The sequence below is a fragment of the Wolffia australiana genome, chromosome 11, assembly GCF_029677425.1.
Source record: "Wolffia australiana isolate 7733 chromosome 11, ASM2967742v1".
NCBI classification, from domain to species: Eukaryota; Viridiplantae; Streptophyta; class Magnoliopsida; order Alismatales; family Araceae; genus Wolffia; species Wolffia australiana.
This window is the reverse complement of record NC_135845.1, coordinates 13399404-13416080: the sequence shown is the minus strand read 5'-3', so window position 1 is coordinate 13416080 and position 16677 is coordinate 13399404. Positions and strand designations below refer to the sequence as shown.

Here is a 16677-nt window from a genome sequence, read left to right as displayed (position 1 = left end):
TCCTCTTATCATCTACTACCTACATCTCATCCCATCGTCTCCATCATGTCTCATCTTCAAATATTCATTCAAATCATGAACCCTAATTTAAATATGTGTTATTCTAATTTCCCCTTTTTCATCATCTTCAAGTCTTTCTCTATCTCACTCTCTCATTTTCACTTCATTCACATTCCAATATCTACAACTCCTAGTAATATTAGTCTCATTCTTATTAACCATATCTCATCTTATCACTATCTCTTATCATATACATATTCCTTCTCGACCTCTTAAATTCACCATATTTAGAGAGATATTTCCCTAAGATCCATTCCATGTGGAGATGACCCGTCCTCCTCCACTATCTAGTACATGTATCTGAGTATTGGTTTGTAAATTGTATCTACTAAAATCAAATCAACAATGATGTAATTTTTGCCTCATTTTGAGCTTAGCAGAACATTTGAGGATTTTGGTAGCTTCATTGTGGTTGGTTCATTGTAGTTTATGAAGAATGAGTCGGTTTTCCTTATACCAAAATACTAGAGTGGCCAGTGCCCAAAAGAGAAAATCTCATTTTATGATTGAGTAATACATAAAATGACCCGGCCACAGAAAAGATATCAATAAGCATCATCGTGGACGAGCTCCACCCCAAGATATGTTCAGGTATGATGTACTATGATCATTTTATGAGCATGTCTTTTGGCTTTTATAATCATCATGATTTACATGTGGATATTATTATAAGTAATTTTGTGAGTCCATGTGTATATTGGAGTATTTTTTTTATCACTCTATGGCTTAAACATCTCATGAACACTCATTTTACTTACCAATAGAATAATCCCTTCATTCCAGGGGTCGAGGGAATGTGTGGAACAATAGGTATCACCATATTTATGTTAAACAAAAGAAAATTTAAATAAATTTATCTCTTGCCAAAAAATTGTAATAAATAACTACCAAATATAGAACCAAAAATTAAAATTTAACTAATAAATTAATGGAAATATATTTTGAAATTTCACAGCTTACATACCGAAAACAATAATGCAAAAATAAATTTCTTAACCTTTAAATTAATATGTACTCACAAATAAAGCACATTTTTAATAAAATACCATTTAATGGTAAATCAAGGGCTATTATTAAATTATAAAATAAATGTTCAACAATATATAATATAGAAAGAAATATATTAATCCCTAAAGAATCCAGTAACAGGGATAGAGGATGAATCTCGTCTTTCAGTACATCAGGGTTCGCTTATCCACATAGTGATAGAAAAGGTCGAGGATTAAAACTCCCCTCCCCCACTCCCCTTCCCCCCTTATATTATTTTCTTCACCTTCTTCATATTCTGCACTTCACAAGGAAGCTAATCAAGAGCAATGCATATGGTTCAGAGCAAGAAAGCGTACAAAGGCACAAGAGGAGAAGGTATATGGATAATTGCACATCTATAGTTTATGGACCACAAGCTAAAATCAATGGGCCTTTCGATTAGGATATCAACTTTTCAATTGCTTTTTAAATTATGGATAAGTTACCTGTATTTTATGAACCATCTTCGTGAGTGTTATAAAGACAAAGAATACATCATCATATTTGTTGATATAAAAGAGTTTATATTTCACCAGAAATTTTAAATATGATAGTGTTTAGATATGTCCTTTGAGATGGATAAAAAGAGTGATAAGTGAAACTAGTTGAGATATATTCTTGCCGATAAATGGTACCATAGTATCTGAATAAATACTAACAAGGGGAGCATACTATTTGAGAATCAATGAATTATCATGATGAGTAGGTTAATTTTTTATATGGCGCATAAGAGGATGGAGTACACTTGAGAATGTTCACACTAAGTACCTGATCCTGATATAGTCCAAATATTTTAAAAACAATTAGGCAATGTAAATGAGCACCTCTTAAAAGTTTCATTTTTTATGACCCCATGCAAGCAGGTTCAAACACATGTGAACTTAGCAAGTTGGAGAGCGGAGGTAAAGAGGCATCATTCAAAAAGTTATATCATTTGCATATATGTTGGGACCAACTATAATTGGATTGAACTTTGATAGTTGATATTTATTGACATGTGAGAGAAAGAGAGAAATTTAAATAATAGACTGGGTGTTATGTCTACAATAAATTCTAGTGATGAACTAAATAGGTTTCAATAATTTAACTAGCGTGACTGCATTAACATGCAAATAACTGTTGAATAAAAAAATCTATTTATAAGGTCAGATAATAGGAAATTTGAATATTGCTGCTACTGAGCTTTTACAGGCCAGAAGTGATGATCACATCTGCTCACTACTATAGAAGATAAACTATTTAGGAACATTGAGATATGCAGCTTCTGAGACTTAAGGTCAAAGACTGATTACTATGAGACAAAATGTGTAGAATTATTGCAAAGATTAATTGATATATTAGAATTAAAAACTGCCTTGAGATAGAAAGAATTTGATAATAGTATTTAGATCAAGAATCTCAAAAATTGGGCCAGTCCTGTTAACCTTTGATTGGAGTTTTGAAATTCAAAGAAGCAATGAAATCTCATGGGGGTCTTGAGTGGCTGTGTTGGAGGAGAAGACCCCATCTCAATTCTGAAAGCTTTGGTTGCAGAGGAGAGTAGGAAGATTCTCGGAGGCTAACTTTTGGGGGTTCTAGAGGCTTGATAGGGGCATAGTGTGAGAGTGGGGCAATGGGGTAGGAGAATTCCCGGCATTTGATTTGGAAATTACACAGTTTTATAAATTTCTGTTGTCATCTCTTCTCTCTAATTTTCATTCCCTACATATGTTACATTTACCTCATAGGTAGTTACCTAGGATAAAATTATGATTTTTTAAATACCCATTTATCCTCCACTTAGATCATTTTTCTAATATGATGAACCAACAGTTGTACCTAGAATATGATTGGGATTTATCAGTTTGTGCAAGAATAGCTGGAGGAATAAACTAAGGATACAATGAAGATTGAGATGAATCAGAAACAATGAAGTATTTATTCAACAAAAAGTGTATAAGTAATTGAAGGTTGAACTTTAGGCGCGACTTTAAGAGTAAAACCGGAAAAGCCTTTTGTAAAAATTGTTATTAATTGAACCTCAATGGTGACTGAACTGACAGCAAATCCATAAGTACAAATATGTCATTTATTGAAACAACCGGAGTTTGTCAAGGATATACAGCTCAGAAAAGCCAAAACAAATTGAGTTACTTTGCAAAAATCAGTGTTTTCAAAGGGCTCATTCAAGGCTTACTTGAATGATCACTCAACTGAAAATGAGATACCTGGGGGAAGACACTAAGGTTCAACTACAATAGAAAAATGCAAGATCAGAGTACAAATAACTTTATAGTCAAAAATCATTTATTGAATTGCTAAGTGAATGGAACACAGATCAAAAATTACACCCAGTATAACATCATGCATTTATAATTACATTCTAACATACAGGATGTGACTCCTGAAACCTATCGTTATTTTTGTAACATTCGAAATAAATATTGGTGGAAGAAGTCTAATATATTTCCTATTATAAATATCTAGAAAAATATAGGAATTTAGAAACGCAAAACGCTAGAAAGATTTTTCAGCAAGACTGGCCTAGTCTGACCTAGACCGTGAGATAAATCTCAAAATATGCAATTATAAGTCCATTGAGAAACTATGAAGGACGTAAGTTATAGGGATTAAAATAGAGCGGAAGAGGAAAAATCCATTATAATGGTAGAAAAATCATTAAAAAACTCGTTGACGGCAGCCTTATTCCCGGTATTGGTCCAAACTCTCTCGCTTGCTATCCCTAGCCTGCAGTCCAGGATAAAAAAAATAACTCAGGGCTAAATTTTCCTGCATGAAGTAGAAATTGACAAACTAGAAATATATGAATATGTACAGAGATAGGGAGAGATGATGATAAAGATGGAGATAAAGATAGTGATTTAGAGATGTAGATATATAGGTGTACAAGTGATGGAGAGTGATGGAGATGGAGACATCCAAATAAGAGAAAGAAATAGAGATGAGGGTAGAGATAGAGATCAAATTAAGTTAGAGAAAGAAAGGGAGATCGAGATAGTTATGCAAATAGAAGAAGATAGGGAGACAGACCAAATAGAAAAGGAGCAACAGATCAAATTTAGAAAGAGAAAGAGATGGTCATGGAAATAGAGGAGGATATAGCAATAAAGATTAAATTGAGATAATGAAAGAGAGGGAGATTTAGATATAGATACAAATGGAGAAGATGAAGGAAATGAAGATAGAGAGATAAACATAGAGCGACAAAAATAAAGATAGACGTAGAGGTACAGATACAGGTACAGGTAGAGGTACCGCTAGAGATAGAGATAGAGATATAGACAGATACAGAGGTAGAGATGAGATAGAGATGGATATAGATATAGATATTGAGGTGGAGAGAGAGAGAGAGAAAGAGAGTATACTCTGCAACTCAGACTATCCCAGAAGCCTTGCTTTCAGCTCTTCTGCAACCACATCGATGAACTCTTCTGTGTTGAGGTAATCGCTGCGGGAGACGCTGAACAAAGAAGGGACGAGAAGAGAGCCAGAATGTATTTAAATATTTGCCAAACAGAACTAACCGCTGCATAAATATAATCCCAGGAGTTTTATTTCTATCACCTAGATCCATGGCTGAGCAAGGCAAGATCCTTGGTCATCTTTCCCGACTCCACTGTGCCAATGCATGCCGCCTCGAGCTTCTCTGAGAAGTCCAACAGTCTGTCATTTCCATCTAGCTTTGCTCTGAATAAATGAAATATGAGAGTGTGAATTACTGATACAATGCTGATGTAAACCTTCAACAGAGTAGAGAAAACCAGTAAGAAAAAGATGCAATTATATAGATACGTTGTTCGAGTAATCACAACAAAGGTCGAAATGATAGGGAAAATAAGAGAGAGATGGTAGGGGTAATGGGGAATAACATAGATACAGTTGGAGAGTCGAGCCTCATCCAGCCTCAGAGGCCATCGCGACTTCAGGAGATAAACAGTTATGCCCTTCCTGAGGGTGGGGACTTATTTATATGGCTTCCTCTTTCTCGCCCAGACTCTCTTTTTCAAGGTTGTGTCTGGGTATATTGAATTTCCTTTCTAGGACGTTTCTTGTTTCTTATATATGTTCTAGGGAGGACCGTATCAGCTACCCATTCAAAATAAGTTAAGAAAGAGAAGCGTAATAAATCCGACTCAGAACAATTCATTCCAATGCAACAAGACAAAGAGAGCAATAGAATATGAGAGTGAGCCAGCCACTAAACTGGTATATAGAGATGGAACCGCCCGCTCAAATGAGATTGAGAGAGAGAAAAGATGATGAATCTGAGAGGAAACACTTGCTCAAAAGAAAGATGATGAATACAAGATCGAAAAATTAAGAAAGGATGATGGATCAAAGATTGAACCACGACTTCAAACAAAATTTAGAGAACGAAAGGATGACGTATCTAGGATTGAACCAATCATTTCAAAGTAATTATGAGAGAAAAAGGATAATGAATCCAAGATTGAACCACTCATTCAAATGGTATTGAGAGAGGGAAATAATGATGAATACGGGGAGCTAACCACTGATACGATCCTCTACCCCCAAAGGGTATCTTAGGAATTTAGCCCACTAGGGGCATTTTAGTAATTTCATGTTTAGGGTAGACTGCTTACTTTCCTTATAAATAGGTGTAGCCCTCCATTGAGGAGGGCAGTCAAGACTTATGGTAAGATCGGCCTCTTGGCTCACTGTCTCGATCCTCCTTGTCTCGGTCCCGTCCCCTTGACCGTCCAGCGATTCCCTATCCCCGTGATCATCTCACCGGATCTTCAGCCGGCTCCCCTCCAATCCGATCCCTACCCTTGCCGCTCGGTTCTCTTCTAGTCTCTGATGATCCCTGTCCCCGCGATCGTCAACCCTTCACCGCGTCATCAGGCGGCTCGTCCCTGGTCGATCCCTGCCCCTTCTGTTCGACCCTCCTATCATTCCCGTTTCGACTCTCCTACCCCGGGAACGTCTACCTCGCCTCGTCCTCCAACCTCCTCCCGATACAAACCTAGATCAAGGTTCGTATCAACCACCCATCAAATGAAATTATCAATGAGATAGGATGATGAATCAAAGATTGAATCACCCATTCAAATGAGATAAAGAATCACCCATTCAAATGAGATAAAGAGAGAAAAAAGGATTACAAATGTCCGAGTAAATAACCCAATCAAATGAAAGTAAAAGAGAGAGGATGTCGAATCCAAGTCTGAACCAGCCATTCAAATAAGATTCCACACATTCAAATGAAATTCATAAAGAATGTTGATGAATCCAAAAAGGAACTACCAATCCAAACAATATTCAGAGAGAGAGAGAGACATTCGATGAATTTGACAATGAACTACCTTTTCAAGTAAAGTTAAGTGAGAGAGTTGGTGGATCCTAAAGAAACTACCCATTCAAACCAAATGATGGTAGAGAATTCATATAGCTGAGAGCAAACTACCTCTTAATATGTGAGAGTTTGTGACTAATATGGAGTGAACCACCATTAAAATTAAAGCAAGATAAAGAAAGTTAACGGATCCAAGGTCAAGCAATCCATAATGCGGGACTTAATGAAAGATGAATTGATGGATAGACCAATTGATTGATTGGTACCTGTGGGTAAGGCCCCGCGTCCAGGCAAAGATGGAAGCAATGCTGTTTGTGCTGGTCTCACCTCCTTTCTGGTGAACCCGGTAATGGCGGGTCACCGTTCCATGGGCAGCTTCAGCTTCTATTGTTAACCCATCTGGGCACACCAGGACTGATGTCATCAATCCCAAGGACCCAAACCCTGCACCAATAGAATGATGAGAGTCAGAAAGAAGGGACAGAGTAAAAGACAGAGGATAGGAGAAAGAAGAAAGGAGAGAGAGATGGCAGTAGAAATAGATAAAGATGGAGATAGAGGCAGAACAATAGAGGGAGATAATGAGAGAAAGGAGAAAAAAAGAGGGAGAGAATAAGAAAAAGAAGTATGAGAGTTTGAGAGCCGCTTAGAAAGAGAGATATAGAGACCGAGAGAAAGTTTCTGTGCTACACATAGTCTTGAGGAATATATATTGCACTGTCAAATATTGGGCCCTTAATAATGTAGCCCAGTCTCTGTGAATATGTGTCCATCTTCCAATGAAAAAGTAACAGTTTTTTCTTTTTTCCCCAAAGCCTCCTTCCCATATTGCCACCCTCTCTGATGCCCCACAATGTGCATTATCATGGCATCAGACCCAATGGCAACACTTGGGAGGTCGAGGAAGTAGTGGCAATACCAAAAACTTGGAAACCTGTCAAACATGTGAATACAGATACACATTTTTTTTCTTTGGGTTGTCTGCAGATGCTTGCAAACAAAGCTTTCGCGTACCCCTTCAGTAACTGAGGATCGAAGACCCTAAAGCAGGCATTGGGGTTTTCACCATCCCTGCCTCGTTGTGGCTTAGGTGTGACCATTCCACCTTGATTCTTTCTTATTGCAATTGCATTTCTTGGTTTTATTGCATTTCTAGCTCCTGCGCATCAGGATCTTACAGGCGAACTTGAACCTACCTATCTGCAGTGAGCAACCCACGATCTGTTGCTGGCCAAGGATGACACTACAGTAAAAATGGAGGGTGGACAGATCTCCAGCTTAACCACTTGGGGGAGAAGTTGTATTATATCCATCTCTCTTGGCTTCCTGTAACCTCTTTACTGGTTATAACCTTGACCGATGGAGCAAGTACAGTCAGATTACTCTCCAGCCTTTGGGACAAGCCTATCATTTGAATGACCAGCCTCCCTCGCATCTGACTAATATTTCTTAATTGGAGATATGAAGAGGATGTCATCTTCACCAGATTACTTAATTCTTCTGTTCCAGAGCTGGGTCAGGCATTTCTGGACAGTGGCAATGTAAGATTGCCAACCTGGTGGACAGTTCCATGATGTTTCCTCAAGAAAATCGTGCCGCTCAACAGTGCCAATGAGCTCTTGGCTTTATGAAAGAGATTGAACTTTATTGCCCTCCTATTGCTAAATTTGTGGACAGGGGATATGTCCTTTGAGATTGAGGTTGTGACTACCTCAAAGGCTTATGCCCAGAATTTAAGCCTAATTGAGCTCAACCGTTCAACCACGGACACAAGCTTAATTTTGAAGATATTGTGGTTCAAATCTGGGTCCATCAGCGACAGAAAATATTGCCAGCATTGTCAAAGCTCAGTTTGGATCGCTTAAGGCAGGTTTCACTTCCCAGGCCTCCCAGACACTTGTCACTTCCTTGAAAGGTTGACAAGGTAAAAGCAAGAATCCTCAGAATAGTACCTAAAGTTGGAATCTTGGTGGATATGGCAAAGATCAGCTTTGGCGCCCCCAATCCAAGTGATATCTCCATACAGAGAAGACTGGAAAATTCATGATCTACCTACATGAGCTATTCAGATGCCTGAAACTGAGACGGCCTACATTCTGAACAGAAACATGTACCAAGTGAAATGGACCAAGGTAAGGAGGAGCTCCAACTGAATGATCTACTCAATATCACTTGTGACATCGCCGACTCCACCTCACCTGTCCAATCTGGTATCTGTCATCGCCAAACCATTACATCGCTCTGCTCTTTGGATATTGGATTCCGGTGTTATTGACCATATTTCACTTCTAAGGAGTCACTTTATGTGATACCAATATAAAAGTCCAAACTGCAGATAGAGCCCTTCTTTCTGTGGCTGGTATTGGTAGCATTGAAGTTGCAGCTATTGGATCAATAACCCGTGTACTGCATATTCCTCAATTATGAGTCAGCTTATGCTCCATAAAAAGAATAGCCTGAATTTCATCATATAAATTGATCCTTGATGGGACTGATGTCTTCTTTTGTGATCAGGTGATGGACCAGAAACATAGGCTACCTCCCCTCTCACAACGTGGAGGAGGGCCCATGGCATACACAGCAATATCAACAATGGAGGATTGACTCTGAAATCTTCTTCGGCAACTTGGCTATCCTTCTTTTCCCATTATGAAAAATATGTGTCCAGTCATGTGTCATGGATTGAAGTTGTATCTATTTATTTGTTGTTTGCCACCTGGTCAAGCATTACAAAACTATTTATCCCTCAAGAAGTCCATCCCAACAGGTGTTTGAACTTATTTATCGTGACGTATGGGGCCCAGCCCCATTCCCCAGCTCATAACTTCTGACGGTTTCCGGTTCTTATTGATGACACTGGTCAGTTTTGTTGGTTTCATCTAGTGAGAGCTACACCAGAGTTTCCTATGATCCTTCAGGAGTTTGTGGCCATGATTTCCCAACAGTATGAAATACAGGTTAAACAATTCAGGACTGACAGTGGCAAAGAATTATGGATTCCACGATTTGGTTGCTCTTCAAAGTCCAGGGTATCAACCATAACTCTCTATGTGCTACACAATAAAATGGAGCAACGGATAGAGAACTTGGGCATATCCTTGAAAATTCAAGGTGGATTCCCAAAGATTTTCAGGGGGGAGGCAGCTATGTTATCTGTATATCTACTAAAAGATTACCTACTCCTGCATTTCAAGCAAAGACCCCCTTGGAGATGGTTCAAGAATATCATCCAACTGCTAAGCTCCACAATTGCCTGGATCGTAGACAGTTCACATGTGAATGCTATGTACAATTACATCAAAAGCAAACCATCAAGTTAGGTCCTCAAGCTATCGGTTGCATCCTTGTAGGTTATTTTAACAATCAAAAAGGATACAACTGTTATCACTCTGCTACAAGGGGAGTATGAGATCTCACTCTTCCCTTCCTCAGCCCCCAGCTCCACCAGATCTGGACTATGTGCTTGTCAAGTCTATACCACCCTTACCTGCATGGACAATTGTTGCAGAAGCAGGGGACTCCCCGGACTTACTATCTGATAAGCCAGAATAGGAACTATTCCTTCAACGGCTACAGGAGTCAAGAGAGATTTCTCCACTTCCCCAACACTTTGTTCGGAAACAAACTAGAAGATTGACTCCATCCAGACCTCCCATTTTAAGATCCAACTTCCCAAGGGAAGAAACTTCCCAGCTCTGTTAGAGCACCACTCCATTTTCCTTGAGATTACGTACATAAAAAATCAGCATGTGACTCCAGCCCATCAAATCTTCTTAATGCACATTAAACAGATCACTATCCCCAAGTCAGTCAATAAGCACTGGAAGGGAACGATCCTTAACAGATCAAGTTTTATACTACTTGAAAAGAACGATTGAATTAAGTCTCCATTTTCATTTTGATTCACTCCTTTCCTTAGAACTATATACTGAATCTGATTATGCTGCACGACAGGTTGAATGCAGATCCACCACCAGGTACTGCTGCATTCTGTGTGTGAACCTTGTCACATGGCACAGTACGATGCAGAAAGTAGTCTCCCATTCCAGTACTGAAGCCAAATTTTGTGCCCTTACCCACGACATCTGTGAAGCCAAATTTTCTGTCACAAACTGAAGCTATTGCCAGCTCAACCCATCAATATTCACTGTGACAACAAGTCTGCCATCAGCTTGGCCCATGACCCTGTTCGATGCGGCAGAAAAAATGTGGAGATCAATCGCCACTTCAACAAGGAAAAGCTAGAACACCATATTATCCAGATTGACTGTGTCAACACCAAGCATCTGCGAACTGATCTCTAGACTAAGAGCTTGTCTAGAGATCAACATGATGTCTCAGTTCCAAGCTGGGAATGAAGTATATTCATTCCTCAGCTTGAGTGAAGGGAGATTATGGAGCAGCTCATGAAAAGCATGTGCCGCGCGTAGTTTGAGAAATATATCCAGTGTAATTTTGAGTATCAGGCCTTTAATAATGTAGCCCATTATAACTTGTGTGTATGTGTCTGCCTTCGAATGTGAAAGTAACCTTTTTTTACCCTAAAATTTATGACAAGGCACCAAGAAAGTTGCCGTGTCAGAGAGAAATACAGAGAGAAAGCAGGAGACAGTAATTGAGAGATTGTTCCAGAGAGAGATAAACATAAATATAGAGAGAGAGAAAATGTGAGAAAGACGAATGAAAGATGGAGAAAATATTAGAGAGAGAGAGAGATAGAGAAAGAAAGATATTGAGAAAGAGAGAATATGAGAAAAAAGAATTAAAATTAGAAAGAGTTAAAGGACGAGAGAAAAGGTGAGAAAGAGAGAGAGATGAGGAAAACCATAAAGCTCTGGGGTTCACCTTGAGCCAAGAAGTCACTTTGGACATCTCCATCGTAGTTCTTACACGCCCAGACATAGCCCCCTTCACTCTTGAGAGCATATGCTACCATGTCATCAATAAGCCGGTGCTCATACCTGCACCTCTATGCATCAGTATGATGGTGAGAGATATCCTACATGACAAGGGAACTCAACCAACCATATCCCCGCAGCTTCAAACTTAGACTTCCACTCAGCCTCGTACACCTCCTGGAAAATGTCTTTGAACCTGCCACCGTACCCAGTTAAAAATATGGGAAAGAAATGGTTGACCATGTGAGACGAAGACCAAAAAAGATACCTTCCATCATATTTTTTCAGAATTGTGTTCTTCGTGCTGAGGTAAAGTGGCCACTTCTTGTCATAAGCAGTACTCATGGATGCCTTGGCAAAGGAGATGATGGACTATTGGCAATGAGGGCATAGAATGGTCAGTTTGCTACACAAGGTAGGATTTTGGATTTCTAAAGTAGAGCCCAATGTCCTTGTCCTCTTCAACATCATTGTCATCATCATCTTAGCAACAGGCAATGACGATGGCGGGATGAATCCCCTCCAACACCTGCCGCTGCAAGCTTCTCATCCTCATTCAAGATGATAACGACTATGATGTGATCATCATTGTTATAATCATTCATCTATGACAAGGATGACGATGACAACTTCGTCTTGAGATGGAGAACAATGTGAAGAAGATATGGGTAGAGTGTACCTCGTCGGTGTTATACATTGCCAATGCCACCCCACCTTCCCCAGTGAAGTTGAAGACCTCAAGCTCAATCTCTTCCTCTTTACCCTCTGCAATAACAAGAAAAAAGAGTGAAAATTACAGCATGATCAAAAGCCAACTCTAGAAAGAAAGATGAAGTAGAACCCATACCAAACACTAGTTTTAGTTTTCCGGGTCCTTTGATGACAGCATCCGTTGCACGGTACTGATCGCCGAAGGCATGCCTTCCGATGCATATGGGCTTTGTCCATCCTATTGTGAAACAAAGGAGAAGAAAAAAAAATACATAAAAATAGCCACTGAAACATTTCTGTATAAGAAATGTGGGCAAGTATTTCTGGAACCTGGAACGAGACGAGGAACATTCTTGCAGATGATAGGTTCTCTGAACACCGTGCCTGCGAAGGGAAAATATCGAAATGGTGAACAAGATTCAAAAAGTCATTTTAGCTGTGTCTCTCACCATTCAAGATGTTCCTGATTGTGCCATTGGGGCTTTTCCACATGGATTTCAAGTTGAATTCCTTGACACGAGCTTCATCTGTTATTTGAACCAGGGTTAAGATTGCCAACATTAGGGTCTGCACCCATGTAACAGAGAGCTATTAGAGAATGCAATCAGTACCTGGAGTGATGGTAGCGCACTTGATCGCTACATTGTACCTACGAACGGGCAATGATAATTTAAGATTCACTATGTTAATTATATGTACTTCTCATGAAAAAAATTATATCAATTATACGCAGTCGTTCCTAATCGTATGAGTAAAAATGACACGAGATTGAAGTAAGATTTGGCTGATAGAAGATAAACCCTGACAGAAGAGCAAAGAGACATCCCCTGCAATGGGTGAGCCTTACTTGAGTGTAGCTTCTGCACTTTCAACTGTAACTTTATCATCCGTCGCATCACGATGGGGAAGGCCAAGATCAAAGTACTTAATGTCCAAATCCAGAAAAGGGAAAATCAGCTGCAAGATTCAGAAGGAACCCGCGTGTCAGAAGCAGAGAAGGGTGCGTCCAACTAACAAAGACAGGAGTTGAAGAAATTTCTCACCTTGGTCTTGATAAATTCCCAGATGACACGCGTCATCTCATCACCTGCGTAAAATAAAATGGAAGTCAGAACAGAAAAGTGTAGAAAATGACGAGAGAGTCAGCCAATCGGAGAAGCTCAATCGGATCAGCGTCCAAAACTCAAACAACGAAAAATTCCAAGGAAGATGCGCCATCTGAACCCAATTTTTTCATAAATTGGCGATGAACTGATCAATACGCGACATTCAAACAGAAACCATCCAGATTGAAAATCTGAAAGGCGTGTCCATACAAATACAGGACCAGGAATACTAACCAACTCAACCTCCTACGTAAAGACAGCATCTCTCCATCGATCAAGTTGAAAAATTAAAGAGATAAAATGATGATGAAGGCAATCTAACGACATTTAATCGGACGATGAAATCACAATGTAATCGACCGAGCAACGACAAATTAAAGGAAAAAAAAGATATCACGAAGCAGCTGAGCTCACCGTCCATTTCAACGATTGGATTGACGACTTTGATCTTCTCGAAAGCCATGGCGATCAGATCTGAAGAAAATTGGTTAGGTTTAGATCGGATTGCCGGAGAGACGAACCGAGCAGGTGGAACGACACGGCAAGAGAGACGACGACGAGCCCAACGCGCAAATCCACTATTTATAGTACGATCGGGTCAACCAAGATAGTTTTTGAAATATCATAAATCAAACCTCAGATATTCCTAAAATTACCGCACTACCCCTTATCCATCGTTCTGACGCATTGAAGGCTCCTCGGACGGTCAGGATTTGTCGATCGGCGCGCCGCGAATTGAATATGCAGTGGTGGATCTTGCTTGGTAAGTTGTCAGGGAACGGCAGTTGGTGTGAGGCCCCCAATCTGTTTAGGAATCTATGTCGGTAAGGCATGTCGACCTGCCGGCATGATCTAACTACCCTATAGTGGGCCCGGCCCATAGTGTTCTCCCGTCCAGATCATCGATACCCGGATATCGGATAACGATATTGGTTATCGGTTGCTACAGTACCGATATCTGATATCATTCTCCGTCTTAATGTCGTCATCCGCCTCCATCTTTCAGGAAGGATGACGATATCAGATATCGGAGTTGGATATCGGATTTCAATATCCAACATAGAATGGTTGTAAAAAACATTTTATCCGTCCTCCAGAAGGTAAGCAGAGAACTTTCGATCTGCATGCAGCAAATTGAATCTGCGATGGTGGATCTTGTTTGCTAAGTTGGCAGGGAACGGCAATGTGTGCGAGGCCCCCAATCTGTTTAAGCGTCAAGCAGCCAACGTCAGTAAGACGTCTGTCGAAAAAGAAAGATCTACCAGCTGGCGGCGTGATCTAACTACCCTATAGTGGGCCTGGTCTGGGCCCATTTAGGAATAAGATATTTATGAGAGGACAAACCATTTAAATTATAATTTGCCCTTCATTTTATAATGCTCCCCTACTCATTTTTCATTGGATTGTACTGCAGGATAAGGTATTTAATAGGGGGAGAAAGATAAACAATAACTTCCCCGTGAATTATGTAATTGGATTGGAGTATTCTCTTAGTGATATTTCTCATTGGATATTCACCCACCGTTAGTGGTCCCTATCTCGTACAGAATAGCTGACCCAGACCTGGTTCTGGGTAAGATATTTATGACAGGGGAAACATTTAATGGGCATTTTGCCTAGATATGTATTATGAAACTAGAATATTCGTTTAGAAATATTTACATGGCCTTGTTCACATGTAGGTAGCGAAGAAAGTCCCACCATTGAATGTTTATATGACCCAAGTGGTCTCTATTAGACCCATCAAGTAGATGTGGTCTAACCCATCCTAGAAAATATATTTTTTGATAGGGCGAGCCACAAAATAATTTTGCCAGAAAATATACAAAGAGATGAAATAGTTGTTTACCATATCCATCGGCTTATTCATACACTTCTAGTTTAAGTTTACTTTTTCTATGATCTCTAGGAACATTATTCTGAATATTGGTGTCAATGCCCAAAAAAATTAACATGATGGGTGCAGATAAAATAGTGGGTTTTGCATGTCTACTGTTTTACAGCTTTTGAGGCAAAATATATCTCTATGTTGTTCAATAGTTATCTGAGTCAGAGTACATAGACCTAGCGACTGAGTTTTTGGTTTCAATGATATAAATTTATCACATATTGCAATATTAGGCCTACCACATAGTGTAGGGAGAGTATTAAATAACTAAAATGGACCAGCCACAGTGAGTATAACAATATGCCGATTCAATATTTATCTATCTATTTGTGAAATATATGTTTGTGACTAACTCTCGCCTTTCTTTAGTCTGATGGCATGATCCAACAGAATTTGTTGAATTCCATAGTAGAGAGGAAATCTTAGTTCAATACAAAACTTTGGAGACCAAAATCACTTTCTTTGGGGCAGAAATCGCAAAAAATATATCCATGCATGGTTCAGTAGTTCTGGATTTTAATACACAGGATCTGTGTTTGAATTTATGGTCTCTGTATGTATATATTCATGCCGTTGCACTTTATTTCATATAAAAACTAAAATGGAGGCTAAAGTAAGAAGAAAAAAACAAAGAGGATCAAAGAGCTCAGAAATATTATATAAAATATGAACTAGATATTCAAATATTAATTTCCTAAATTAATAAGCATCTTAGACTGACATTATATGGTATCGCGATATTTAGCTTGAGTTATAACCATCAGCCAAATAAACTGAAATCTAGAGAACAAAGAAGGTTACAGAAATTGCTTCATTTTTTAATGATTGATTTTGCAAGATTTGACTCATTATTTAGTTACTATAGTTGACGGATTAGTGAGTGATTATCTTGTTTAAAATGATGTCCATTGTATGTGTGTGAGAATGCCCAAAAAGCCTGATGGGTCCAGCCAGCCTATCTGTCCACATCTCTCTGAATCTCTGTCTCCTTAATATGATGCAAGATATGGCCATGTCTGTGTTTGTCCTTGGCTTGTATAAGGGAATTTTATCTCTCCTTTCTATTTGGCGTGATATATTATTGTGTTCTCACATCTCACATCTATTCTTGACTGTGTTGTCACCTAGGGAGGTGGATCTCATACAGTCACTCTATCTTTTAGTCTCTTGCTTTTCAATAATGTCATAATTTCTGTGGAATATAAATAAATTAGCGTCGTGGAATGTAAATGGATATTGAAGATAAATGGATTAATTTATTGACCAAATGAATTTAATTCAATATATCGTAGTATTCAAACTAATGAATATATATATATATATAATGCCAGATACACTATCAAATTGGTGTGTATTTTTTATCACGTTATGGTTGAGTTGGTCTTGAAAGTCTAGAACTATAAATGACAGTTGGGTTTGGGTTGCACTAATTATTTGTGCTTAGAAATGTATTAGGAGTAATATTTTAACCATAATTATCCAAGTATTTATGTGACAAAGGAGTATCCATACAAATCAAAAATATATGATATTAACTAAAGGTCATAGAAATAAATAAACTTAAGTACATAAACTGCATATTAGATATGAAACTAATATTTTTATAAAATAAATTATCATAAAATCAAATACACACATATCGATCGGGAAGCAATGAAAGAAATATGA

At 38.8% G+C, this 16677-nt stretch overlaps 1 protein-coding gene across 1 annotated transcript; it reads right to left on the bottom strand.

Annotated features, from left to right (window-relative positions):
• Nucleotides 1-3594: 3594 nt before the first annotated feature.
• LOC144709215 (cytosolic isocitrate dehydrogenase [NADP]) lies at nt 3595-13690 on the bottom strand. Its single transcript, XM_078582673.1, has 15 exons — nt 13536-13690; nt 13059-13102; nt 12863-12972; nt 12627-12664; nt 12465-12542; nt 12346-12399; nt 12152-12253; nt 11984-12069; nt 11573-11676; nt 11432-11500; nt 11252-11367; nt 6673-6850; nt 4654-4776; nt 4455-4549; nt 3595-3816 (listed from the first exon to the last, which is right to left on the bottom strand). Exons 1-14 carry the CDS (start codon nt 13582-13584, stop codon nt 4468-4470), a joined length of 1233 nt encoding a protein of 410 aa, XP_078438799.1. The 5' UTR covers nt 13585-13690; the 3' UTR covers nt 3595-3816; nt 4455-4467.
• Between the last annotated feature and the right edge of the window lie 2987 nt (nt 13691-16677).

Bases quoted from the DNA above. Each gene is read 5' to 3' on its own strand.
- LOC144709215 (XM_078582673.1), bottom strand. From the start codon at position 13,584: ATGGCTTTCGAGAAGATCAAAGTCGTCAATCCAATCGTTGAAATGGAC. The intron at 12,973-13,058 runs GTGAGAAATTTC...TGAATCTTGCAG, and splicing joins GGGAATTTATCAAGACCAAG to CTGATTTTCCCTTTTCTGGA. The intron at 12,070-12,151 runs GTATGGGTTCTA...TTGTTATTGCAG, and splicing joins AAAACTAAAACTAGTGTTTG to AGGGTAAAGAGGAAGAGATT.